The sequence below is a fragment of the Oncorhynchus keta genome, chromosome 7 (assembly GCF_023373465.1).
Source record: "Oncorhynchus keta strain PuntledgeMale-10-30-2019 chromosome 7, Oket_V2, whole genome shotgun sequence".
NCBI classification, from domain to species: Eukaryota; Metazoa; Chordata; class Actinopteri; order Salmoniformes; family Salmonidae; genus Oncorhynchus; species Oncorhynchus keta.
In genome coordinates this window covers 45,304,135-45,330,336 of record NC_068427.1, presented here as the reverse complement: position 1 = coordinate 45,330,336, position 26,202 = coordinate 45,304,135, and the positions used below count along the sequence as shown (strand labels likewise).

The 26,202-nt window shown below is 43.8% G+C and overlaps 1 protein-coding gene across 1 annotated transcript; it reads right to left on the bottom strand.

Annotated features, from left to right (window-relative positions):
- Positions 1–1,155: 1,155 nt before the first annotated feature.
- LOC118386394 (ras-related protein Rap-2a-like) lies at positions 1,156–23,532 on the bottom strand. The gene is made up of 2 exons (XM_035774126.2): positions 22,499–23,532; positions 1,156–4,700 (listed from the first exon to the last, which is right to left on the bottom strand). The coding sequence occupies exons 1-2, from the start codon at positions 22,810–22,812 to the stop codon at positions 4,463–4,465; spliced, it is 552 nt and encodes a 183-aa protein (XP_035630019.1). The 5' UTR covers positions 22,813–23,532; the 3' UTR covers positions 1,156–4,462.
- Positions 23,533–26,202: the final 2,670 nt, after the last annotated feature.

Here is a 26,202-nt window from a genome sequence, read left to right as displayed (position 1 = left end):
ATCTTGACATTTGACACACTGACGGGGATCTCAGCTGGAACAAACATGCCACAGAGTGTCACAGCTGCTGGGAGCAGTGAGAGCAGAGTACGACTCCGGTCTGGAGCTGAATAGGTAACCATGAGTCAGCTCCTATTTAATTCATACACCTACACTCCACAGATCATGGCCGCTCTTTTCAAGCATTTTTGCTGCGCCTGTTCTTCACAGATGATACCGAACACTGATTGTGCTCGGATTTCTTTGAAAGTCTGTCTCCCAGTGACACTGTGCTGAACACTGTGGGTGGGTTGGAGTAGTCAGCCTGCAGTGTAGTGACCTGCTGGGGTTAGCTTTGAGAGGACTGCAGTGTAGTGACCTGCTGGGGTTAGCTTTGAGAGGACTGCAGTGTAGTGACCTACTGGGGTTAGCTTTGAGAGGACTGCAGTGTAGTGTCCTGCTGGGGTTAGCTTTGAGACCACTGCAGTGTAGTGACCTGCTGGGGTTAGCTTTGAGAGGACTGCAGTGTAGTGACCTGCTGGGGTTAGCTTTGAGAGGACTGCAGTGTAGTGACCTACTGGGGTTAGCTTTGAGAGGACTGCAGTGATACACCCGACCCACAGCCATATTCCTCATAGAAAAAAACCCCACTGGAACATACAGTACTGTACAACTACAAGCAGGCTACTGCTAAAGTAAAGTGAAAACAAATGCCTACACATTCTTTCGCAACTTGATCAGATAGATCAATACCCCCCCCCAAATAAATATTCTCCATCGCTGTATGAGACATACTTTAGATATAAGATACATTATATGTATATATTATAACTGTCTGACTGGGACATTTAAGGACATTTAAGGACCCCTAACTGACCTCATCTGGAGGTATCCCTGCATCCTGCCTCATTTGTATCAGTCTGGAGTCTCCCAACCAAACCACAGCATGGCCACGGGCAGTGAAGTCTTAGGGAAGTCTTCATATACAGCGGAGCAGCGACTGGAGGTGGGCACTGACTGTTGACAGGTGTCTCAGAGGGATGAAGATAGCAGTAACATCTCTGGATCTAACACCAGGTGATTCCCTGCATGTCTAACTGCACCAGTGATGCAAGGCAATCTCAATCTCTAAAATTAGACACAAGGCAAACCCAAAGGAGGGAAACTGATACATAGGGGAGTACACCTTTTATCATTTCTTTCAAGTGTTTCATTTTCCAAGACACCATTATTCCATGACATTATTGGCTTACTGGAGACAAGCAACATTGGGCCCAGCTAATCAATACAATCATTGAAAACTTGTGTTGAGTAAAGTCTTAGGGTGAAATCTATGTTATTAGACAGATCAAGAGAGATTTAGTGAGGCTCAACATGCAATTGTTTAGTGTTCAGCCTGAAAATGAAACCAATGCGAGCAGTGTTCAGCATCATTGGTGCAGTCGATCTTTTCAGAGTACTATTTAGTTTAATCTAATCAGGGCTATATTAAGTAGAATAGAGAAGAGAGGTCACATGGGGCTTGCTAGGGAGAGCTTAACGCAGGTTGATGTTTATTGGGATGAATCTTGTCTTGGAGGCAGAGCGGTTTCCACTAGATGGGACAGCAGCAAAGTCAACATTGATATTATAAACTGGGTGGTTCGAGCCCTGAACACTGATTATCTGACAACCGTGGTATTCTACAGGTATGACACAACATTTCTTTTTACTGCTCTAATTACATTGGTAACCAGTTTATAATAGCAATAAGGCACCTCAGGGGGTGTGGTATATGACCTATATACCATGGCTAAGGGCTGTGTCCAGGCACTCCGCAATGCGTCGTGCATAAGAACAGCCCTTAGCAATGGTATATTGGCCATATACCACACCCCCTCGTGCTTTATTGTTAAATATATCGTAAATATTAATCAAAACAACAATTTGCTTTTTGGTCTTCATTTAAGGTTAGGCATAAATTCAGATTGTATGACTTTGTGGCTGTGCCAGCTAGTGACTACCATGCAGAGCTGCCTCCAGTACCTGAGTCATCCCAGTAAATACCAACCTGCAAGCTAAACAGTAGTGTGAATTGGGCCCATAGATAAAGTACTCTTCATATTATTATTATCATCATAATTCTTATCATCATCATCATCATCATCATCATCATCATCATCATCATCATCAAGGAACACAAAAACACAACCCCCATATAAACAAAGAAGAAAGTAAAGTTGAATTCATCAAGCTTTGTGCACTTGCTGGAGCGTTGGGTTCTTGTCATTCACAAAGTGACTGTGCGATTTAGAACTGGCGGTGGCATTGGAACGGAAACCATTTCCTTCCAGATACATGTCTCTCTCCCAGAACACTTTAGAGAGAACCCGGCGATGGCGTAGAGGGCCTGTCACTCCAATAAGTAAACATAGAAATAGTGTCATTCACACTGCAATGCGTTGTGTTATTAAACACACTTATATCGTGTAGGTGCTAAATGGAAGTGTCATTCATCCATTCATTTAGGGAGGGAGAAAGAGTAAATGGTGACATAAAAATGAGATCAAATGAACAATGAAAATGGTAACCCAAGGGAGGTCTGGCTCCAAGTGGCCTACAACCATGTGTCGTTGAGACAGTGTCCGGACCCAGATGTGCATGTGTCTGGTTTCTAAGTTTACACAGCCTATAATAATCTCAAACGATAAAGTCATCTTTTTTTTGTTTACTTGCCATACATACAGTTCACAGGAGGTTGGTGGCACGTTAATTGGGGAGGATGTGCTCGTGGTAATGGCTGGAATGGAATCAGTGGAATGATATCAAACACATAGTTTCCAGGTGTTTGATGGCATTCCATTTGCTCCGTTACAGCCATTATTAAAACGCTGTTCTCCCCTCAGCAGCCTCCACTGATACGGTTGACAACAGTTCAGTCAGTGTCTTCATAGGAGCTGGAACTATCCAGACAAAATATTTACACTACTGTTAAATAACAATTATAATCATCATCATCATTACTGTTACTACTATACATTTGAATACTTAAAGAGGAGTGGGATGTTGAGAAAACGTTGCACCCCATTTCATTGTGATACCCACTCAAAATCAAATTCAATGCAGAGGATGTGGGATGGCACCCATTACTGAAAAGTAAACCGTTTCTAGAGTCTGTAGAGATATTCAAATACTGAAAGATGGAGTCCTCCTAGTACCATCTGAATGAAACGGTTACAATATTCAGCAATCTGTCGTCACAACTTTCTGACACCAAAACAAAAGACAGGATTATGTGACAGACACCTCTGCTACAACCCCTCCAAAAGGTGAAAACAGGAAGCAAGACTGTCTTTTCCACCAGTTTTTACCCCTTCCGCAAAACAAATAAACGAGAAAATTAAAAAGAGGCTCATTCAAGTCACCTCTTTGATTCTGGCCTAGCGATGAGTACAACACATCTCATTGGATAAAGGTAGGTATAGGCTTTCTCTTTTCCTGCACAGAGAAACCTAGTACAGAAATCAATTACTCATCCTTGTTTCAAACAAGTAGATCTGAGGGATTACCTCCTCTTGAGTCGGTGCAGTTGCTATCTTCTGCTCTGTCAATTAAAATGGAGAAAGAAGCTCGATGTGCTGGGAGAAAAACTGGGTCATATCAACAAAACTAAAACGATGTTAAAGAAACATATTAATGATCGCAGAACAGCATAAAGAGTACACATCCTGAGACGGAGAAAACAGAATAACATAAAGCGAGTGCACTTTTCTTTAGTCCTGTTTGTTTGTCAATTTCTCTTGAGACAAATCCTTTGAATTCCTAATTTAATTATATTAATTATGAACATATCATTAATTACATCATGACTGATTTTATGCACCGAAGAGTTCAATTTCACCACATTTCTACCATGAGTTTGTTAATCGTCGCTGTTGTTGGTGTAAGTATTGTCCTCCTCTCTGTGAATCATCCTGTATGCAGACTCCCTCTCTCCCCTGGCGTCCCGCAAGGCCCTGGGGGTACGTCCTCTCTCCCCTGGTGTCGCCCTAGGGCTATGTCCTCTCTCCCCTGGCGTCCCGCTAGGGCTATGTCCTCTCTCCCCTGGCGTCCCGCAAGGCCCTGGGGGTACGTCCTCTCTCCCCTGGTGTCCCGCTAGGGCTATGTCCTCTCTCCCCTGGCGTCCCGCTAGGCCCTGGGGGTACGTCCTCTCTCCCCTGGTGTCGCCCTAGGGCTATGTCCTCTCTCCCTTGGCGTCCCGCTAGGCCCTGGGGGTACGTCCTCTCTCCCCTGGTGTCGCGCTAGGGCTATGTCCTCTCTCCCCTGGCGTCGCCCTAGGCCCTGGGTGTACGTCCTCTCTCCCCTGGCGTCGCCCTAGGCCCTGGGGGTACGTCCTCTCTCCCCTGGCGTCGCCCTAAGCCCTGGGGGTACGTCCTGTCTCCCCTGGTGTCGCCCTAGGCCCTGGGCTACGTCCTCTCCCCTGGCGTCGCCCTAATCCCTGGGGCTATTGTATATTGCAGGAGGAGCAGCATGGGTCATTCTTGTCTGGCTGGGCGGCGTAGTCCATCTGCCGAACAATCTCGGCAAACAGTTCGTCCACCATGGTTTTGCTCTTGGCCGAGGTCTCCATGAAGGGACAGCCCCACTCCTCGGCCAGAGCCTGGCCCTCGCTGGCCGACACCTCCCTCTCACTCTCCAGGTCCACTTTGTTCCCCACCAGGATCACTGGGACCTTCTCGTACCTGCAGACGACACACACACAAACAGATGCAGAAAATGACCAGAAACCATCATGTGACATGAATACATGGTCAATCACTGTCAAGGCAGATCAGAATGAGATGTGATTTGCTGAGATGTTGAACTAAGATATAGGGGGGCTGACTAGTTTCTCAGCCTTTGTGATTTCCTGTACCTGACATCGTCCTCTCTGCACTCTCCTAAATAATAATTTAATAGGAATAATGAAAGTTTCTCTGCTGCCACATCATGTTGACAATAAATCAATGAAACCATAAATAATTACATTAAATCCGTATGGCACATTATCCTGAAATATATCATCTAAAAGGCCTGACAAATTCAGTTATGAGACGTGTCTTGCTGAGAAAGAAATCTATACCGCCAACATACTATATTCCAACTACTATCAATGACATCTCAAGTACTTAACCAGCTCAGCAGTCACAGGAAGTGGGTGAAATCACCCACAATCCCCTGGAGGCAGGAAGAGGCCATGTTGGGAAAGTGCTGCCACTGAGGATATGGGCTACTGGCACGAGTGCCATAAAGACAAGTGTTACATCATATTCCTAATGAAGGACCTTAGGTCTTAATACTAACACTCTCAATAAAGAAACATTTATTGAGCATGATTCAAAATGTCTGCATCTTATTGATCAATACAAATACATTGGTTATTATTGACAACATTTCAGTTCATTGGAGACATGTCGGGAGGAGCTGCTGATGTGAATTAAGCAGCTCTATTTTGGACACATCACAAAGAATAAAGGCTATGCTTTTATTCTTCATCTGCAAGTAGCTCTCTCACTGGTTATAATATGAACCAGAACACACCACTATGAACACAACTCTTCTCATGTTATTGAGCACAAACATCCCAGGAGAATCATGCTCCCAGACACCTTCATTAAACTTTTCAAAGGTTAGCCTCTATGTATGAAATATTAATTCCTCTAAGTGATTTAACACTATTTGACAGAAAAACAATTGTCATTGATTGCTATGGTAACGGGTACACAAGGAAATGCATAGTATTGGAGAGATGGAGAGAATCAGAGTCTTTCTTAAGTAGAGGAACGTGAGCTTCTTCTCACGAGGTCCATGGTCTGCAGGTTCCAGTGCTAAATAAGCTTCAACTGAAAAAAAAATAAGAAGCTCACTTTGATCTACTCCTGAATATATTATCCAGAATGAACGCTAATTTCTACTTTTCTCATTCTGTGGGCAAGCCAAGAACTACAGGGGTTAAAAGAGCAGAGTTCATGGGTCTGTGAGCTACTGTGTGTGGCTGTGACACACAATACAGTCCGCCACCACACAGCGTTGGAGAACGGCTGGAATACATTAGCCCTTTGAAACCAAAATGTTCAAACAGCTGGAGACAGCATTCCTAAATCCAACAAGTTATTGGAGGCCCCTGATTGGCCAACACTGTTATTCAGGAACACATTTTTGTGGCGACTGTAAAAACATGCAGTCCAACTATACACTCTCTCCCCATGATCACTGAGAGGGCCTAACCATAGTGCTGCTGAGAGGGCCTAACCATAGTGCTGCTGAGAAGGTCTAACCATAGTGCTGCTGAGAGGGCCTAACCATAGTGCTGCTGAGAAGGTCTAACCATAGTGCTGCTGAGAAGGCCTAACCATAGTGCTGCTGAGAAGGCCTAACCATAGTGCTGCTGAGAAGGTCTAACCATAGTGCTGCTGAGAAGGTCTAAACATAGTGCTGCTGAGAGGGTCTAACCATTGTGCTGCTGAGAAGGTCTAACCATAGTGCTGCTGAGAAGGTCTAACCATAGTGCTGCTGAGAAGGCCTAACCATAGTGCTGCTGAGAATGTCTAACCATAGTGCTGCTGAGAAGGCCTAACCATAGTGCTGCTGAGAAGGTCTAACCATTGTGCTGCTGAGAAGGTCTAACCATAGTGCTGCTGAGAAGGTCTAACCATAGTGCTGCTGAGAAGGCCTAACCATAGTGCTGCTGAGAAGGCCTAACCATAGTGCTGCTGAGAAGGTCTAACCATAGTGCTGCTGAGAAGGCCTAACCATAGTGCTGCTGGGAAAGCCTAACCATAGTGCTGCTGAGAAGGTCTAACCATAGTGCTGCTGAGAAGGTCTAACCATAGTGCTGAGGGTGTGTAGATTGGAGGGCCTGACCAGGCCCTGCCTCTGTGGAGGTTGTGCCCTTTTAGAGAACCCACAGGGGGCACAGCGTTTAGGGGGGTAATGGCAGTCCCCTCCACGGGTGGGCGTCTCTAATCTGAACTGGGCTGTGGTGGCAGCGCCATCTCTACCAGACCCAACTCATATGGAGGCCTGTGGCCGTCGTCATTCATTCGTATATCTTTATGTACATATTCTTTATCCCTTTACACTTGTGTGTATAAGGTAGTCGTTTTGGAATTGTTAGTTAGATTACTCGTTGGTTATTACTGCATTGTCGGAACTAGAAGCACAATAATTTCGCTACACTCGCATTAACATCTGCTAACCATGTGTATGTGACAAATAAAATTTGATTTGATTTGATTTGACATGGCTTCACATACTGCCTCACCACCTCGGATTACAGCCTGCTGTCCAAACCCACTCATTCATGGGAAGACATGCACTGGAGAACCCAAGGAACACGGAGAACAGTGGTATGGAAGCGTGTGTTTATTCTAGAGCGTGTGTGTGTGTGTGATTCTGTGTTTACGCAGAGGTAAGAGCAAAAGTAACACTATTTGGTAAAGGACTTGAGCCTGGCTCTGAGACTCACTGAGCTCGGATGGAAAATGATTTCAGATGAGATTACAAACACAGCATCTCTCCCTGCTGCTATTGTCACAGCTGTCTGCTTCTCAGCACTCTATACTTCACGGGGAACAACCCCAGATGATTATGGATGATGAGCTAGAGAGGAGCAGCCGGGATGGGAGAAAAGTCAAATGAAAACATATGCATCCATTAAAATAATGACAGATTTCATAGGCTACCTAACGGCAGAACAGCCACTCCACCATGCAGGAGAGCAGAACAGGCAGCACCCAAAAAATATTTATCATCTGGAGAAGGGCTATAAAATATCTGTAATGACAGAGGGGAATCCTGCAATCCCAGGAGGAGTGTGAGGACGGCTGCCACGGATACCAAAGCCTCACAGAGACTTCGCACAATGGGCTCTCTGGGCCAGGCGCTGGGTGAAGGAAGGGAGGATGCGGGTGGACACAGAAGGTCCAGGGTCGCTTATACTTATGCCCATATTTGAGGTTGAGCCTGTTGGCTATACATTCTCCACTTTGAAGTCTTGAGCGGTAGTCTTCAACGTAGATACACGAGCGAGCATGCAAACACTCCACTCCAACTGTCTGACAGTCTGACTGCATGTGGCTAAAGCAAAACACCCAGCGCAGCTCTCCCAAACACCCCTTATTTATAATGCAAGATGCATCAACAGATATAGTCCTGGGCCTAGCTGAGGGAGGCAGGGTGGGAGCTGTGTGGTGGTCTCTGGGCCCAGCCGCTGGGTTTATCAGGCCCTAGCTGAGACAAAGCCAGCCAGCCTGGCCTACATGGTGAAAGAGGGCCAGCCAGGTCCCTCCACAGTGAGATGGAGTTTGTCCTGAGTCTTCTGTACCTCAGGCTGGCTGTGTGTCTGTCTCAGTGAGTTCACATAATGGCGCCCAGCTGAGGAGAAGTGGGTCTGACTGGAGCTGATTCAGGTGGTTTTATTGAGGTGAATCAGGGCAGGGGCACAAATGAGATCCACCACAGTCCAGGAGACAAATAATTTCACTTATAACTCACTGTATCACAATTCCAGTTGGTCAGAAGTTCACATACACTAAGTTGACTGTGCATTTGAACAGCTTGGAAAATTCCAGAAAATGTCACGGCTTTAGAAGCTTCTGATAGGCTAATTGACATAATTTTAGTCAATTGGAGCTGTACCTGTGGATGTATTTCAAGGCCTACCTTCAAACTCAGTTCCTCTTTCCTTGACATCATGGGAAAATCAAAAGAAATCAGCCAAGACCTCCACAAGTCTGGTTCGTCCTTGGGATCAACTTCCAAACGCCTGACGGTACCACGTTCATCTGTTCAAACAATAGTACACAAGTATTAACACCATGGCACCATGCAGCCGCCATACCACTCAGGAAGAAAACGTGTTCTGTCTCCTAGAGATTAATGTACTTTGGTGCGAAAAGTGCAAATCAATCCCAGAACAGCAGCAAAGAACCTTGTGAAGATGCTGGAGGAAACAGGTACAAAAATATCTATATCCACAGTAAAACGAGTCCTATATTTACACAACCTGAAAGGCCGCTCAGCAAGGAAGAAGCCACTGGTCCAAAACCACCATAAAAAAAGCCAGACTATGGTTTGCAACTGCACATGGGGTCAAAGATTGTACTTTTTGGAGAAATGTCCTCTGGTCTGATGAAGCAAAAATGGAATTGTTTGGCCATCGTTATGTTTGGAGGAAAAAGGGGGAGGCTTGCAAGCCGAAGAACACCATCCCAACTGTGAAGCACGGGGGTGGCAGCATCATGTTGTGGGGGTGCTTTGCTGCAGGAGGGACTGGTGCACTTCACAAAATAGATGGCATCATGAGGTAGAAAAATTATGTGGATATATTGAAGTAACATCAGTCAGAAAGTTAAAGCTTGGGCGCAAATGGGTCTTCCAAATGGACAATGACTCTAAGCATACTTCCAAAGTTGTGGCAAAATGGCTTAAGGACAACAAAGTCAAGGTATTGGAGTAGAGGTCGACCGATTGTGATTTTTCAACGGCGATACCGATTATTGGAGGACCCAAAAAAAAATCCGATCCCGAATAATCAGCCCATTTTTTATAGTTTATTTGTAATAATGACAATTACAACAATACTGAATGAACACTTATTTTAACTTAATATATTACATCAATAAAATCAATTTAGCCTCAAGTAAATAATGAAACATGTTCAATTTGGTTTAAATAATGCAAAAACAAAGGGTTGGAGAAGAAAGTAAAAGTGCAATATGTGCTATGTAAGAAAGCTAACGTTTCAGTTCCTTGCTCAGAACATGAGAACATATGAAAGCTGGTGGTTCCTTTTACCATGAGTCTTCAATATTCCCAGGTAAGAAGTTTTAGGTTGTAGTTATTATAGGAATTTTAGGACTATTTCCCTCTATACCATGTGTATTTCATTAACCTTTGACTATTAGATGTTCTTATAGGCACTTTAGTATTGCCAGTGTAACAGTATAGCTTCCATCCTTCTCCTCGCTCCTCCCTGGGCTCGAACCAGCAATACAACGACAACAGCCACCATCGAAGCAGCGTTACCCATGCAGAGCAATGGGAACAACTACTAGAAGGCTCAGAGCGAGTGACGTTTGAAACGCTATTAGTGCGTGCTAACTAGCAAGCCATTTCACTTCGGTTACACCAGCCTCATCTCGGCTTGAAGTCATAAACAGCGCAATGCTTGACACACAACGAAGAGCTGCTGGCAAAACACACGAAAATGCTGTTTGAATGAATGTTTACGCGCCTGTTTATGCCTACCACCGCTCAGTCAGATACTTAGATACTTGTATGCTTGTATGCTCAGTCGGATTATATGCAACGCAGGACACGCTAGATAATATCTAGTAATATCTAGTAATATCATCAACCATGTGTAGTTAACTAGTGATTATGATTGATTGTTGTTTATAAGATAAGTTTAATGCAAGCTAACAACTTACCTTGGCTTACTGAATTTGCGTAACAGGCAGTCTCCTTGTGGAGTGCAACGAGAGGCAGGTGGTTAGAGCGTTGGACGAGTTAACTGTAAGGTTGCAAGATTGGATCCCCGAGCTGACAAGGTGAAAATCTGTCCTTCTGCCCCTGAACGAGGCAGTTAACCCACCGTTCCTAGGCCATCATTGAAAATAAGAATGTGTTCTTTTTACACCTGCATTGTTTGCTGTTTGGGGTTTTAGGCTGGGTTTCTGTACAGCACTTTGAGATATCAGCTGATGTACGAAGGGCTATATAAATAAATTTGATTTGATTTGATTTGATTTGATTTGTTCTTAACTGACTTGCCTAGTTAAATAAAGGTATACATAATTTTTTTTTAATTGGCAAATCTGCGCCCAAAAATACAGATTTCCGATTGTTATGAAAACTTGAAATCGGCCCTAATTAATCGGCCATTCCGATTAATCGGTCGACCTCTATATTGGAATGGTCATCACAAAGTCCTGACCCTAATCCTATAGAAAATTTGAGGGCAGAACTGAAAAAGTGTGTGCGAGCAAGGAGACCAACAAACCTGACTCAGTTACAGCTCTGTCAGGAGGAATGGGCCAAAATTCAATTTTTACTAGGATTAAATATCAGGAATTGTGAAAAACTGAGTTTAAATGTATTTGGCTAAGGTGTATGTAAACTTCCGACTTCTTCCGATGTGTTGCTTTTCTCAGAAGACAAAAACACACCCACATCGGGGCACCTCACAGTCATGGTCTCTTATTGGAGGTTCAGTGACATTTTTGAATAATTTGCTAAATCAAAGGGGCAGGAAAGAAACCGAACACTTACAAATTACATAACATATCTGAAATAATCAACTTCACCAAATCTGAAATGAATACTGGCTGTGTTTAATTTGAAATGTGTTCTACTTTCCCCACATGCTAGATGAAAATATGGGAGAAGAGGAGTACAGTAGCTAAGATTAGATTGGTCTAATTTCTGGGTTTTATAAATAGAGACTGTGGCTTGGAGTGACACAGTCAGTAGGTTTCACCCTCTCTCCCCTGATCTCTGGTTCCACATAAACATTACAGTAGCACACACAAAGGAGCCTGAACCTATACACATTATCATAATAATAATGAAGTAAATACAAGTATACATAACCTTCAGTAACTGTAAATTGTCCCCAATAAAACGTAGAAATGCAGCAAACACATGACGTTTTATCTGGTAACACGACGTAGGCCACTTAATATAAGGATACATAGAAATGTGATTCATTTGTGACATAAAACAACAAAATACAACAACAAAAAAAGTGTGCTTGAGGATGTTTCTGTTTGTTATTTTCTCTCCCGCTCAGTCATCTTCAACAATACCAGTTAATATAAGGATACATAGAAATGTGATTCATTTGTGACATAAAACAACAAAATACAACAACAAAAAAAGTGTGCTTGAGGATGTTTCTGTTTGTTATTTTCTCTCCCGCTCAGTCATCTTCAACAATACCAGTTAAAAGCGTCAAACATTACTGTCTCTCTCAACAACAGTACAACCACTTATATCGCCACTCCTACTAAACTGCTTGGCTGACAATGCAAACTATGTCATTCTTTTCTATTGCCTTGCCCTTTTCGCTTGTGACTGATCTTCAATCATCCCTGAGTAGCTCTGTTTGTGTGACGCTGAAGCCAGGCTTAGAAAAATAGACAAGTAGTTCCCTGCATCAGTTCTCATAAAATGGTCCAACTTGATCTGGGTGAAACAAATGTGTGTGTGGTCTTGACAGGGTTAACATTGACAGGGTTATTGAAATTCACATGAAACCGATGAATCTGTGTTTGTTTTTTTAACAAGTTGACATGCTATCAAATAGGATATTCCTCCATCTAATCACATGGGTGTTATGGCCACCTCTCAGAGCCTGGTTTCTTCCTAGGTTCCTGCCTTTCTAGAAAGTGTTTCCTGACCACTGTGCTTCTACATCTGCATTGCTTGCTGTTTGGGGCTGGGTTTCTGTATAAGCACTTTGAGACAACTGCTGATGTAAAACAAAGTGCTTCATAAATACTTTTGATTGATTGCTATAGAAATATCCAGCTGGCAGGAGATAATTCATGGCATGTTAGTAATGTGAATAAATAATGGTTAATAAGTGATCAGCAGTAACAGGTTGCCACTACCATCCTGGGACTTTTACTAATAGTGTTATTGTCTGTTACATCATTCAACACAACAAAAACCATATAGCCGTGATCATTTTAACCAATCGACACACGGCAAACTCTCTTGACTTGATTGGTATATTCTTCAGTTGTAGATCACTGCGACATAGGGTGAGTCCTGCCTTCAACTAGAAGTGTAATCTGAGAACAACAAAACCTTCTGTGGTCTCATTCTGACCCTGTCACCATAACAACCTAAGTCCTCTGGCTGACAATGGCAAGAAGTACAACATTACCCAGAAGGTAAATCACCCCTGTCCCTCCTCCATTTCCATCGGTGTCACCCGACAGCTGGTATAACCTGTGCATGGCTTACTGTTGCTGGGGAGTGATGATCCCCCAGCAGGCATGTGGAAGGAGCTAATCATCTGGCCCCATGACCTCTGTTAATGGTGCTCTGTGCCACTGACGAGCGCCAAACACTGATACGCGCTGACAGGGCTCTGGACTGGCGCAGCACAAACCAGCGCCTCGGACCTGGCAGGCGGCGGTGACGGCTCCTGTGTGAGACAGTGACAAGGACAGGAGAGGCTAAGTGAACAGCAGGGACAGCTGCATAACCCCCAGTGCAGCGTGGCGCCTTGGAGGAGAGACACGGGGCCTCCTTAGCCCCGTGGTCATGAGGAGATGTCAGGACTGCCGGCTGGGCTGTGCAATAAAGCCCCACTCTACTTTCACCCCTCTGTACGGTGGGAGGGTGTGGTGACATCCAGCAGTGCCCAGAACGTCTTTTAATATCTTTTAATATATATACAGACTGATTACTCCAGCGCTTCCCAAAGTTGGTCCTCAGGAACCCCAAAAGGGTGCACTGTTGATTTTTGTCCTCATACTACGCAGCCGATTCAAATGATAAAAGCTTGATGATTAGTTGATTACTTAAATCAGCTGTGTAGTGCTAGGGCAAAAACCAACAGTGCACCCCTTGGAGTCCTGGAGGACAGAGTTTGAGAAAAAGCTAGATGACTAGGAATCATTCGACTACACTATTTGACAGCCTACTCTTCCAATACAATATGATGGTAAATTAATTGGCTAATGATTCAGACAAGAGGTTGAGTCATTTCCTGATCTTCTACGAGGATCAGAATGTAATCAGTGTTTCCATGTGCAGTCATTTAGCTGTTCGCTCGGCGCCAAGGCAAAATCCTTGCCGCAAAATATGGAACATGAAAATATTTCTGCTGAGTTTCACTCTCCCCACATGAGAATACGAGAAGTTGCCAAGTTTACTATCCCTGGAAAGCTCGCACGAAAATGGCTAAGTAGGCCTAACCGGATAAATAAAAAGGTTACGAATAGAGAATAGGCTACAACGACACCGTGATATCCCCAGTTTGGAAGGACAACACGGTAGATGGTTACACAGCCTGCACGAAGTGCTAGTACAGTCCACGTGTACTTTTCCTCTGCAAATGAATAGAATAATATGACAACCCCATAGTAGAGTAGTTTATCTATTTACCTGGTCGGCTTGTTGGGTGTTCTATGCAAGATAAATTGCAAGTGCTATCGGGAGAAAATTCACAGAATATAATACTGGCTGCATTTATTCAGGAGGCTGCTCAAGCTGTTACCATCCGCAGTGGTTTTTACACTTTATACAGCCTAAGGTCTAATTAACTAAATGAATGCAATCATTTACTGATAATTAACTGAAGTATCGAAAACAAATAGGTCTAACTGCTTGCACTTCGTGCAGGCTGTGTAACCATCTACCGTGTTGTCCTTTCAAACTGGGGATTTCAGTGTCGTTCCTCGGTGCCTATTCTCTATTCCTAACCTTTTTATTTATCCGGTTAGGCCTAAAATAGCCATTTTCATGTGAGCTTTCTCACGTGGGGAGAGTGAACCTCAAATATGCGCGTTGACAAGTTAAGCACGTTTTCACCACACAAATAAGGGAAAGTTCCCTGCTCCAGACTCAATGCGTGGGTGGCAGGTAGCCTTGTCTGCCCAGCGGATAGAGCCTTGGGCCAGGAACTGAAAGGTTGATTAGAATCCCCGAGCTGACTAGATGAAACATCGGTCGATGTTCCCTTGAGCAAGGCACCTAAATCCTAATTGCTCCTGGTAAATCACTCTGGATAAGAGCGTCTGCTTAAAAAAACAAAAAAATGCTAATGTAACACAACAAGCACCTAGGTTTTATAAAATGTGTATTATCTTGATTTACAATGTTCCCAACCGGTGTATGTAATTGTTCTGAACAGCGAGCAGACCCACGGCTTGAAAGAATGTTTTCATTCTACCCGCCAGATGATTTTTTGGGGATTCACCTGCAGGGAATTGTGGGTATTTGACACAATGCAGGACTTACATGTAGATTCAGCCTATTTATTTATAGCCACTATGCTGCATCCGTTAGGCTTCAGGTGATAACGAATACTGCTAATAGCATAGCCTACCTGATAATGTGGAACAAAATGTACAAATCATTTAAACAAATCATTTCTGTAATATGTAATTTTGCTCATTTCTGGATGAAAAATTATAAAATTATATTTTAGATGGTGTCAGTATGATTGTACTTTCATCCATTCTGTCGTAGAATGTAATTGTATGTCCCTAAACAAAGTGGACAGTCAACACCATCTGTGGATATGATGCTCATCTTTGAGGTGGTGCCGTCATCCGAGGCAACCATGGAAACAGCTTAGGGGTCATGGTCTGGAAGCCCCAGCACAGAGAATCCCCAATGTAACCTCTACTGTGTAAACATTCACTGTAAACACACTGTTCAACTCCAGAGAACATGGTTCCCATGCTCTTCTCTTCAAACAAACACTGTTTCACTGCTTAAGACAGGAGAGAGCTGCATGTTAGACAAGGGTCACCACAATCTCAGCGATACACTATCCCACCAACCCTAAAGATTCAGATCAACTTTATTATCCCACCAGGTGGAAATTAATTCGGTCATGTGCTTAAAAAGACAGTACATAAAACATAAAAACACAGAAACTACACAAAATAATGAATTCAAAGTGCTATAGCTACACATGTACAGTGAAAGTGCAATATGCTGTATACTCGAGGGACCAACAGACTAAAAAAGGCCCCATATCTATCTGTTTTAATTATATTTTGTCTGGCTGCTGCTGTGACTGAATTTTGAGTGAAGGGGATGATTACTGTCTTGTAAAATGTATTTCAAGTTTTAGGAGGATGAGTTGTGTGTACAGGTATCTGGCTGATTCTTGATCTATACCAATGATCCTTCCTGCAGTCTTAATCAAGCGCTGAAGCTTGACTTGGTCTTGCACTCACATGTTCCCGAACACGCATATCAGACCAATGGACAGCACTCAGAAGAACAGATTTATAGAACATTTGTAAAATATGGCGATCAACATGTAAATGGTTCAGTTTGCATAACAAAAATAACATTCTATGTTGCAATTTCTTTATCTTTGCAAAGTCACAGCCATTGATTTTCAGTTTGTCTATTTCGATTCCCATGTACTTATATGTGGTCACTCTATCGACTGATTCCCCATTGATCTTCGCGGGGATAGTGGAGTTTTGTTCCTTCTCAAATCCATATCCATCTCTTTTCTTTCCTTAATGTTTATTTCAAGAAAGTTATCTGCACACCACTGGAGGAATTTTGCCGTTTCTCTGTCAAGACCTTGAAGAGAGGCTTGGTCTGGGTGGAGGTAACCCACAACAGCGGTGTCATCTGCATATTTACAAAATGTGTGAAAGTACGGCAACCTTGAGGGGCTCCTGTATTCACCTTTCTAGATGTAGAGATGGCGGAGTTAAACTTCACTTGTTGAGTACAGTTGACAAGGAAACTATTAATCCACTTGATCGGTAGAGAGTTGACACCCAAATTCACAAGCTTTTATCCACCAGTAGGTGGGGTTGAACGCACTACTGAAGTCAATGAATAACATTTTCACTAGGCTATTTATCTTTTCTAAATGTTGGAAAATATTGACCAGCATGACCACTAACGCATCATCAACACCCCTGGAGGCAAAGTAGGCCAATTTTTATGAGTCTAATTGGAATGAAAAAGTCCAATTGGAATTGAAAGTCCAGACAGAATTAGTTTTAGAATGATTTTTTTCACTACATTTTGTCACGCCTTGGTCATAGTATTTTGTGTTTTCGTTATATATTTGGTCAGGCCAGGGTGTGACATACGTTTATTTTGTTGTATTTCATATTGGGGTTTTGTAGGCATTGGGATTGCGGCTGAGTAGGGGTGTAGCATAGGGTTGGCTGCCTGAGGCGGTTCTCAATCAGAGGCAGGTGATTTTCGTTGTCTCTGATTGGGAACCGTATTTAGGTAGCCGGGGTTTCACTGTGTATTTTGTGGGTGATTGTTCCTGTCTCTGCGTTAGTGTTCACCAGATAGGCTGTAATAGGTTTCATTTGTTGTTTTTGTATATTTAGAGTTATTTCATGTATCACTATTCTTCATTAAAGAACATGAGTAACCACCATGCTGCATTTTGGTCCGACTCTCCTTCAACAGACGAACGCCGTTACAGAATCACCCACCAGTGGCGTGGTAACAGGCAGCGACAGCAGGAGCAGCGAAGGGAGGACGTTATGGACAGCAGTAGTATGGAGTATACGACGTGGGAGGAAATAGACAGTTGGGCTGTCGACCCAGAGAGAGTGCCGGAGCCCGCCTGGGATTCGCTGGAGCAGTGTGAAGAGGGCTATAGGAGAATGGAGTCGAAGAGAGAGACACGGCGGCGCAGAAAGAAACCCAAAAGTCAGCCCCAAAAATATATTGGGGGAGGGCTCAGGGAGAGAGTGGCAGAGTCAGGAGTCAGACCTGAGCCAACTCTCCCTGTTAATCGTGAGGAGCAGCGATCAAAGGGCTTCTGGACTTTGGAGGAGATATTGGACGGAAAAGGACCCTGGGCTCAGCCTGGAGAATATCGCCGTCCCTAGGAAGAACTGGAGGCGGAAAAGGGGAGAGGCGCTGGTATGAGGAGGCAGCACGGCGACGCGGATGGAAGCCTGAGAGTCAGCCCTAAAACATTTATTGGGAGGGGGCTTACAGGGAGTATGGCTATGCCAGGTAGGAGACCTGCGCAAACTCCCTGTGCTTACCGCGGGGCTAGAGAGACCGGGCAGGCACCGTGTTATGCTATGGAGCGCACAGTGTTTCCAGTGCGGGTGCATAGCCCGATGCGGTTCATACCAGCTCTTCGTATTGGCCGGGCGAGAGTGGGCATCGAGCCAGGTAATGTTGGGCAGGCTCGGTGCTCAAGAGCTCCAGTGCGCCTGCACGGTCCGGTCTATCCAGAGCCACCTCCACACACCAGTCCTCCGGTAGCAGCTCCCCGCACCAGGCTTCCTGTGCGTGTTCTCGATCCAGTACCACCAGTTCCAGCACCACGCACCAGGCCTTCAGTGCGCCTCGCCTGTTCAGCACAACCAGACACTTCCTTCCCTCCTGCGCTGTCGGAGTCTCCCGCCTGTTCAGCGCTTCCAGAGCCTTCCTCCCCTACAGCGCTGCCGGAGCCTCCTGCCTGTTCGGAGCAGCCTGAGCTGCCAGACTGCATGGAGCAGCCAGAGCTGCCAGTCTGCATAGAGCAGCCAGAGCTGCCAGTCTGCATGGAGCAGCCAGAGCTGTCAGCATGCATGGAGCAGCCAGAGCTGTCAGCCTGCATGGAGCAGCCAGAGCTGTCAGCCTGCATGGAGCAGCCTGAGCTGTCAGTCTGCATGGAGCAGCCAGAGCTGCCAGTCTGCATGGAGCAGCCAGAGCTGCCAGTCTGCATGGAGCAGCCAGAGCTGTCAGCCTGCATGGAGCAGCCAGAGCTGTCAGCCTGCATGGAGCAGCCAGAGCTGTCAGTCTGCATGGAGCAGCCTGAGCTGCCAATCTACATGGAGCAGCCAGAGCTGTCAGTCTGCATGAAGCAGCCTGAGCTGTCAATCTGCATGGAGCAGCCAGAGCTGCCAGTCTACATGGAGCAGCCAGGGCTGTCAGTCTGCACAAAGCTGCCAGTCTGCATGGAGCAGCCAGAGCTGTCAGTCTGCATGAAGCAGCCAGAGCAGCTAGATCCGCCAGTCAGCCATGATCTTCCAGATCTGCCAGTCAACCAGAATCTTCCAGATCCGCCAGCCAGCCAGGATCTACCGGAGCCAACTACCTGCCTGAGCTTCATCTCAGTACTGGGCTTCCTCTCAGTACTGGGCTTCTCCTCAGTACTGGGCTTCCCCTCAGTCCCGGGCTTCCCCTCAGTCCCGGGCTTCCCCTCAGTCCCGAGCTGCCTCTCAGTCCCGAGCTGCCCCTCAGTCACGAGCTGCCCCTCAGTCACAAGCTGCCCCTCAGTTCAGTGGGGTTCTGGGTGAGGACTATTAGACCATGGTCGGCGGCGAGGGTGGATTATCCCAGGACACGAAGGGGAGGAACTATGAAATTAATGGAGTGGGGTCCACGTCCCGAGCCGGAGCCGCCACCATGGATAGACGCCCACCCGGACCCTCCCTATGGTTTTGAGGTGCGTCCGGGAGTCCGCACCTTAGGGGGGGGGTTCTGTCACGCCTTGGTCATAGTATTTTGTGTTTTCGTTATATATTTGGTCAGGCCAGGGTGTGACATGGGTTTATTTTGTTGTATTTCGTATTGGGGTTTTGTAGGCATTGGGATTGCGGCTGAGTTGGGGTGTAGCATAGGTTTGGCTGCCTGAGGCGGTTCTCAATCAGAGTCAGGTGATTCTCGTTGTCTCTGATTGGGAACCGTATTTAGGTAGCCGGGGTTTCACTGTGTATTTTGTGGGTGATTGTTCCTGTCTCTGTGTTAGTGTTCACCAGATAGGCTGTAATAGGTTTCGCGTTTCGTTTGTTGTTTTTGTATATTTATAGTTATTTCTTGTATCACTATTCTTCATTAAAGAACATGAGTAACCACCACGCTGCATTTTGGTCCGACTCTCCTTCAACAGACGAACGCCGTTACACATTTCATAAGTACAGATGTCACGGCTACAGGGCGTAAACACATAGGACATAGGATGATCTGCAAAACAGAAATACTGTATGTCCTCGCTACACTTTACTGTTGTTATCCCTATATAATAACACTACAATTACCCCAGTAACAACATTGTGTTACCATTTTGTAGTTGCTTAACAGAGTAGAACAGAGGTGTTACATAATTATAAGGTAATTACAAAGTCGTAACATGTTGTCGATACATGTATGATTACAGTGTGACCACACACTGTATATGGGCAACTGTCATGCAAAGGGTTGGTTTATTGTCCATAAATGGGCATTGCCATTGTTCCTGTGGGGCTGTGATGGGGTATTGGTGTGTCTTACAGTGGGATAATAAGTAGCCTGGATGCCTTAGGAAAGTGCAACCAGACTTGAGGAGAGACTCTGAGACAGTCCTTGGGTGTGTGTCTGACTCCACAAACTGCTGGCCCACACCTGATGCATGCACACACGCACACTTGGGGATGATTCCCGGCCCGCCAGCCAGGCAGCCTCCCTCCCCTCACATATCTCTCCATGTACTCACTCACCTCTTTATGGGGGAAACATGCTGACCGCATTCTTTCATCTAGTCAGGACAGGAATTGATGTGAATGGGTTTTAAATGCAATTCAAACTCAGCGCGATCGTGAGCTTACTGAAAACAAACAAACGCCAAGATATCCAGGATATCTAACTCATAAATTGGTCATGGCAATTCTGACAGTAAGTATTGGAGAAGGCAATTTCAGCTCCAGATAATGATATTTTGGAGAAATCAGATTACTTGAGACCACGTTGTTCATATGCAAAGACTGAGGGGACTGTAAACATGCCATTGGAAGAGTGCAAATGAAAAGTTGAGGAGTAATTTAGTAGTTGTGTGTTGTTAATCTAGTTCTCCATTGAGAGGCTTCTCGTGGGCAGAGAGTCTCGTCTCTTTGTAGCTCATCAGACTCCTCCATTGAGAGGCTTCTCGGTGGGCAGAGAGTCTCGTCTCTTTGTAGCTCATCAGACTCCTCCATTGAGAGGCTTCTCGTGGGCAGAGAGTCTCGTCTCTTTGTAGCTCATCAGACTCCTCCATTGAGAGGCTTCTCGGTGGGCAGAGAGCCTCATGTCTTTGTAGCTCATCAGTATCTTCCATTGAGAGGCTTCTCGGTGGGCAGAGAGCCTCATGTCTTTGTAGCTCATAAGACTCCTCCATTGAGATGCTTCTCGGTGGGCAGAGAGCCTCATGTCTTTGTAGCTCATCAGTATCTTCCATTGAGAGGCTTCTCGGTGGGCAGAGAGTCTCGTCTCTTTGTAGCTCATCAGACTCCTCCATTGAGAGGCTTCTCAGTGGGCAGAGAGCCTCATCTCTTTGTAGCTCATCAGTATCTTCCATTGAGAGGCTTCTCGGTGGGCAGAGAGTCTTGTCTCTTTGTAGCTCATCAGACTCCCTCCGTTCACCCTGTCAGATACACTGACACCTACAATGAGTGATGCACCCAGCGCCACAGTTCAGTGCAGGCTGAATCCCCACTTCACACCAACTCTAGAAGAGGGAAACACCAACATGTGAATGTAGCCCAGGTTTGACGATACTATGGCATTCATATGGTGAGTGCATTTGTATAAGGTTTTAACCAGGTCTTGAGAGTGGATGACTCATTTCTTGTGTGACTGTAAGTCTGCCACAAATTAGGCCACTGCACACTCTGCCTTTGTGAATTACTTTGCTAAGCTAAGGGATAACCGAGTCGTCTTTATAGCATGTGTCATTATTATAGCATGATTATAAACATGTAAGGACAATGCATGCGGACACTAAAGATGGCCTGGCGCACCCATATAATGACAGTGCTGATCAGTGCTTTTCACACGCATGAGTCCTGCCTGTTCTGTTTCGTTCCTTCCAAACAGATTGCGACACTAATTAAAAACATAACTTCCTCTCTTCAGAAACAGGCCCAGTGTGATCCTCCAAACGTTGTGACTCTTGCCATTTTGAGGGTCTGCTAGAATCAGGCCTCTGTCTCTCTCTCTGCAGAGCCACTGGAGCTGTGACTCCTGGGTATTCCAACTGTCTATTTCACTGGGGTTGCAGCATCCAGGCTCATCCAGCATACAGAGCAGAGCTGCATTTGAGGTAGCCAGTCAGACAGACAGACACTATCTCAACTGTAATAAGTGCAGGAGAAACTGGTCTCAGATCTACTGATGGCCAGGGCCTGGTGTGGTACAGTAAAGTCTAACAGAGGAGAAATAACAGCATGGCCTTACTAAAATAGCTATAGAGCTATAGGGGAGAAATAGAAGATGCACAAACATATGCCTCCTACCATACAAAATAAGACACAGACATGTCGTAAAAACTATGCTAAATAGGCTATATCATGTATATGGTTGAAGAACCCAGTTGAACTGCCTTCAGAGAGATAGATAGGCTAGTGTTGGATGATACAGCACCACTTGAAGAGATTACCCACCGGGCACATACTAGTTGAAATAACGCTGTCTCCGCATCATTTCAATGAAATTACATTGAACCAATGTAGAATAGACGTTCAATTGACGTCTGTGATCAATGGGTTTGCAGTAGTAGGCTATAACATGCTTCAATAGGACAGAGTAGGCAGTGGTTCTGTGTGCTGTATCACAACAGGCCACATCCTCAAAAGTAGTGTCATTTTTGTGTCTACTCGGCACAAAGGTGCGCCTTCATAGATTGTGTAGTACCATTTGAGATATTAATGATGTTTTCTGTCAGTGTGACAGATGAGTTGTCGGCTATCAGTGGGAAAATGCAACCAGGCATTTATCATTCATTTACATCTATGCATGTTTACAATGAGAAATAGGCCTCCTGTAGGCCTTCCATAATACATGAATATGATCCAAAACCACCCACCTTTTCACTCTGATGATCTGGTCCCTCATGGGTTTGATGTCTTGGAAGCTCTGCTGGTTGACAAGACTGTAGACAAGTATGAAGCCTTGGCCATTTTTGATGTAAAGGTCCCGCATGGATGCGAACTGTTCAGTACCAGCAGTGTCAAGAATCTCCAGAACAGAGGGTGAAGAATCCACCTCGATTTCTTTGCGGTAAAAATCCTCTATGGTCGGGTCGTATTTCTCAATAAAAGTCCCGGTGACAAACTGAACAGTGAGGGCGGATTTCCCGACCCCACCGCTGCCAAGGACCACCACTTTGTACTCGCGCATTGCTCCCTTGTTAGTTGATGATTTCAAGAGATTGTCGAAAGCTATCCCCGCGCAAATAACATTTATTCGTATTCCATTTTGAACGGATATAAAAAAATATTGCCTTCCTTACTACCGTTCAGCAATGGCAAATACAAAAGCAGAACACAAAGCCTTGCTGACCGAAGATGGATTTCATTGTAGAAATTCCCCCAGGCAACTTCAAAATGTGCATTACAAGCTATCAAAACGCGGGACAATGTGAAACGTGTGGTTTTTCATCTGCTTCGCTTACCATTCTATGCATCATAAAAACTAAACTTGCTCCAGCGAAGACATTGGTGAAAAAACAGGACGGTTCCTGATGATGGATTCTGAAAGAAGACTGGCGCGTATTAACTCAACTGTTGATAAATAAATCCTATTTTAAAAGTTAATAATACAAGCGTTCTTCTTTGATTATTTTCACCACCTCTTCCCGTTCCTTATGCGCTCACCAATACAATCCTGGCCGCCATACTCTCGGGTGGAGACCCACCGCCGCCGCGTAACCAACCCGTCCTCTCTCGGCTTCCGTACCAACGAAAAGGAGACGGGTCTTCGCCACTAGAAAGATGTACCAAGAACCCAATGGCTACCTTTATTTGCTGTAAACCTCACGCATGACTATCTGAATGCCATACGGAAACGGCCAGTAAAATTCAAGGGCTGGATTTCCGTTAATGTGTTCAATTTCTCATCATTCGGTGGCCAAGTGACATCCTCGGGGCGCTCATCCAATCACAGAAGCAGCTTGAGGATGTGTATCCAAGACAAGTAATGTGCGCCTGGATGCTGTTGCGATGGTAACGCTACCAGCCGTGTACATGCATCAAAAAAGTAACCGTCTTTCAGACAAACATCAGTACAATGTGAAGGTGGAAGCTAGCAAAATACCATCTTGGACTAGACTGTATAGAGGACTATAAATAACTAGACAGCAGGATGTGGATGCATTTGGATAAGTCAATGTCTTTGCAATATCTGCAAAGTTGTGTTATCAGATGCAGATGTGCATAGACAGACTATTCGATACAAATAGCAACAATTTAGCATATTCATCCAAAAATACCTAATAATTCATGGTTTTTTTGTCATAGGAAATGGGATAAGACTAAACCTAACCTAACAATTCCTGAGATAGAGCATTTCATTATTTGGGACTTGTGAAATAATGTCCTCTCCCGATTTAAAATACCCCATATAAATAGGCTTATTATTTCCTATGTGAATCACCAAAACAAAGAAATCAGAAACGTGGCTTTTACTTAAACTTTTATTTTTTAACATTAGATTTTACACAATTTTGCATTTACCAAAACTACTGTATATAACATAAATGAGCACAAATAAAACATTTAAAATTGCCACATGAACAGATTCAAAATTAGTAAGGGTTTGTCCCCTCTGTTCTAGAGTACGGCACTACAGATGGAACCATATGTGAACCAGCACAGCAGTTTAAACATAACCCTGCAGTAACTGTAGCAGCACCATTTAGAATGGCACCTGTCAGTTCTCATCATCAAGCTTTTCTCAGTGAAATATTTAACTGCACTCTTTACAATCTACCATTTTGACCTCAAAATGAAAATGTACTGTAGTGAGAATTAAAACAGCATATTTCACAAATTGCATTAGACTAATTACAATCCTTATATTTCATGAGTCCTAACACATAACAACTTAAGAACAATACATCAAAAGGCAAAGCAAAGATCACTAATAAGCTAGTCTGCTCAGATCGGTTTACCAACTGTTCACAAAGTGCTAAGGAATCCCGTTACTATTGGGTCAGTAAAAGTGAACACAATCTGACTGTCCAACTCTTTTGATTGGGTGATCTAAAAATCTCAACTGACTTTCAGGTGCAGATTTAACTAGCTATAACAACATTCAAAACATTTAGCAAAAATCAATTTGAAATTAAAACACTGAAATACACATTTCCATAGAAACATTGTTTCTTGTAAAAGACGCCTTAAGTCAACATTTGACATAATTTAGGAGAATCACTGCCACATTAGCCATACCCAAGACTATATGTTTAACTCAAAGCACTTTTGTTTTCCCTTGTCTGTATGAGTCTAGGGACACTTTTTATCTGGTGGAATAGAAAGATTAGAGCATGTATTAATTAGTATGTATGTAAAAATTGGGTTGGCTGTCAAATGCAAAATGAATATTTTGTGATACCAAGGCAACATGATACTGAAAATATTGTTTTTGCCATAACATAGGAAATGTTCAGATTCCGGCAATACAATCTAGTGTGTTGCAGTGCTCTAGAAAAGCATAACAATGACATAATTTCCAAAAATACAGAGTTCCGTAATTGCAACTTTAGGAGAAAAATTAATATAGTTATGAAATTATACTGTACTACAATGAAAAGTACATGAACTTAAATTTGTATTTTTTTGGTAGACTGTGACCTATACAATAAACAGTTTTTATACATAATAAAAGCAATTCTACAACCTTGCTCGTACTGCAGTGTTTTGTACTGTATAAGTGACAAGGCAGTGACAAGGACGAGATGTGGAAGCTTGCCATTGGTAGCTCCAACATTCCATTCCTGATCACAGATGGTTTTTCATAGGCTAACGTGACAGGACAGGTCCTTTGAGGAACCACCAGCAGAGCAAAGCTCAGCTTAATAAATTACATTCATTTTAAAATAGAATACAACATTGTTCAATAACTAATGTTAAACAAATAAAAACTAAGTATATTCCATTTATTTCCATCAAACATTACCTAAAAATGAACTTTTCTGAAAATGTTAAATGAAAAAAATGATGGAAAAAGACAAAGATGGTGAGGACATGAGTGAAGGAGTCTCATTGTTGATTGTCTGAATTGATCAAACATCATGGAAAAAAATCTCCTCGATACTGTTGAGATTTATTTATTTTTTTCTTCAAATTTTTACTAACAGATTTCAATCACACACAAAATGAAAAGGGGAGAATGAAAGACTGGGTAACATTTCGAGTTTGCACCCGTGTGAATTTTTTAACTGTTATTTCAAGAGCAAATAAAACATACACGTTTGAGCAAAAAGGTAAAATAATGGTATGTGTCGATAAATTGTAAATAGTTCAATATTTTTTACTTTATTTTCATCTTTTATATCCTTCTGTAAATAACTGGCTTCATTAGTCTTTTATACCCTACTGTAAATAACATGTATAGACTTTGCACCTGGTGGATACATCTGTCTTCTGTTTGTAAGTGCTAGTTTTATAGACCAGTTTGTAAATACAATGAAGCTTAGACAATAACATATGTAGAGTTATACGAGTTTCATTACATTTGTAATGTGACCACGTCCTACCACTAAAACATGTATTGTGATGCATTCTACTT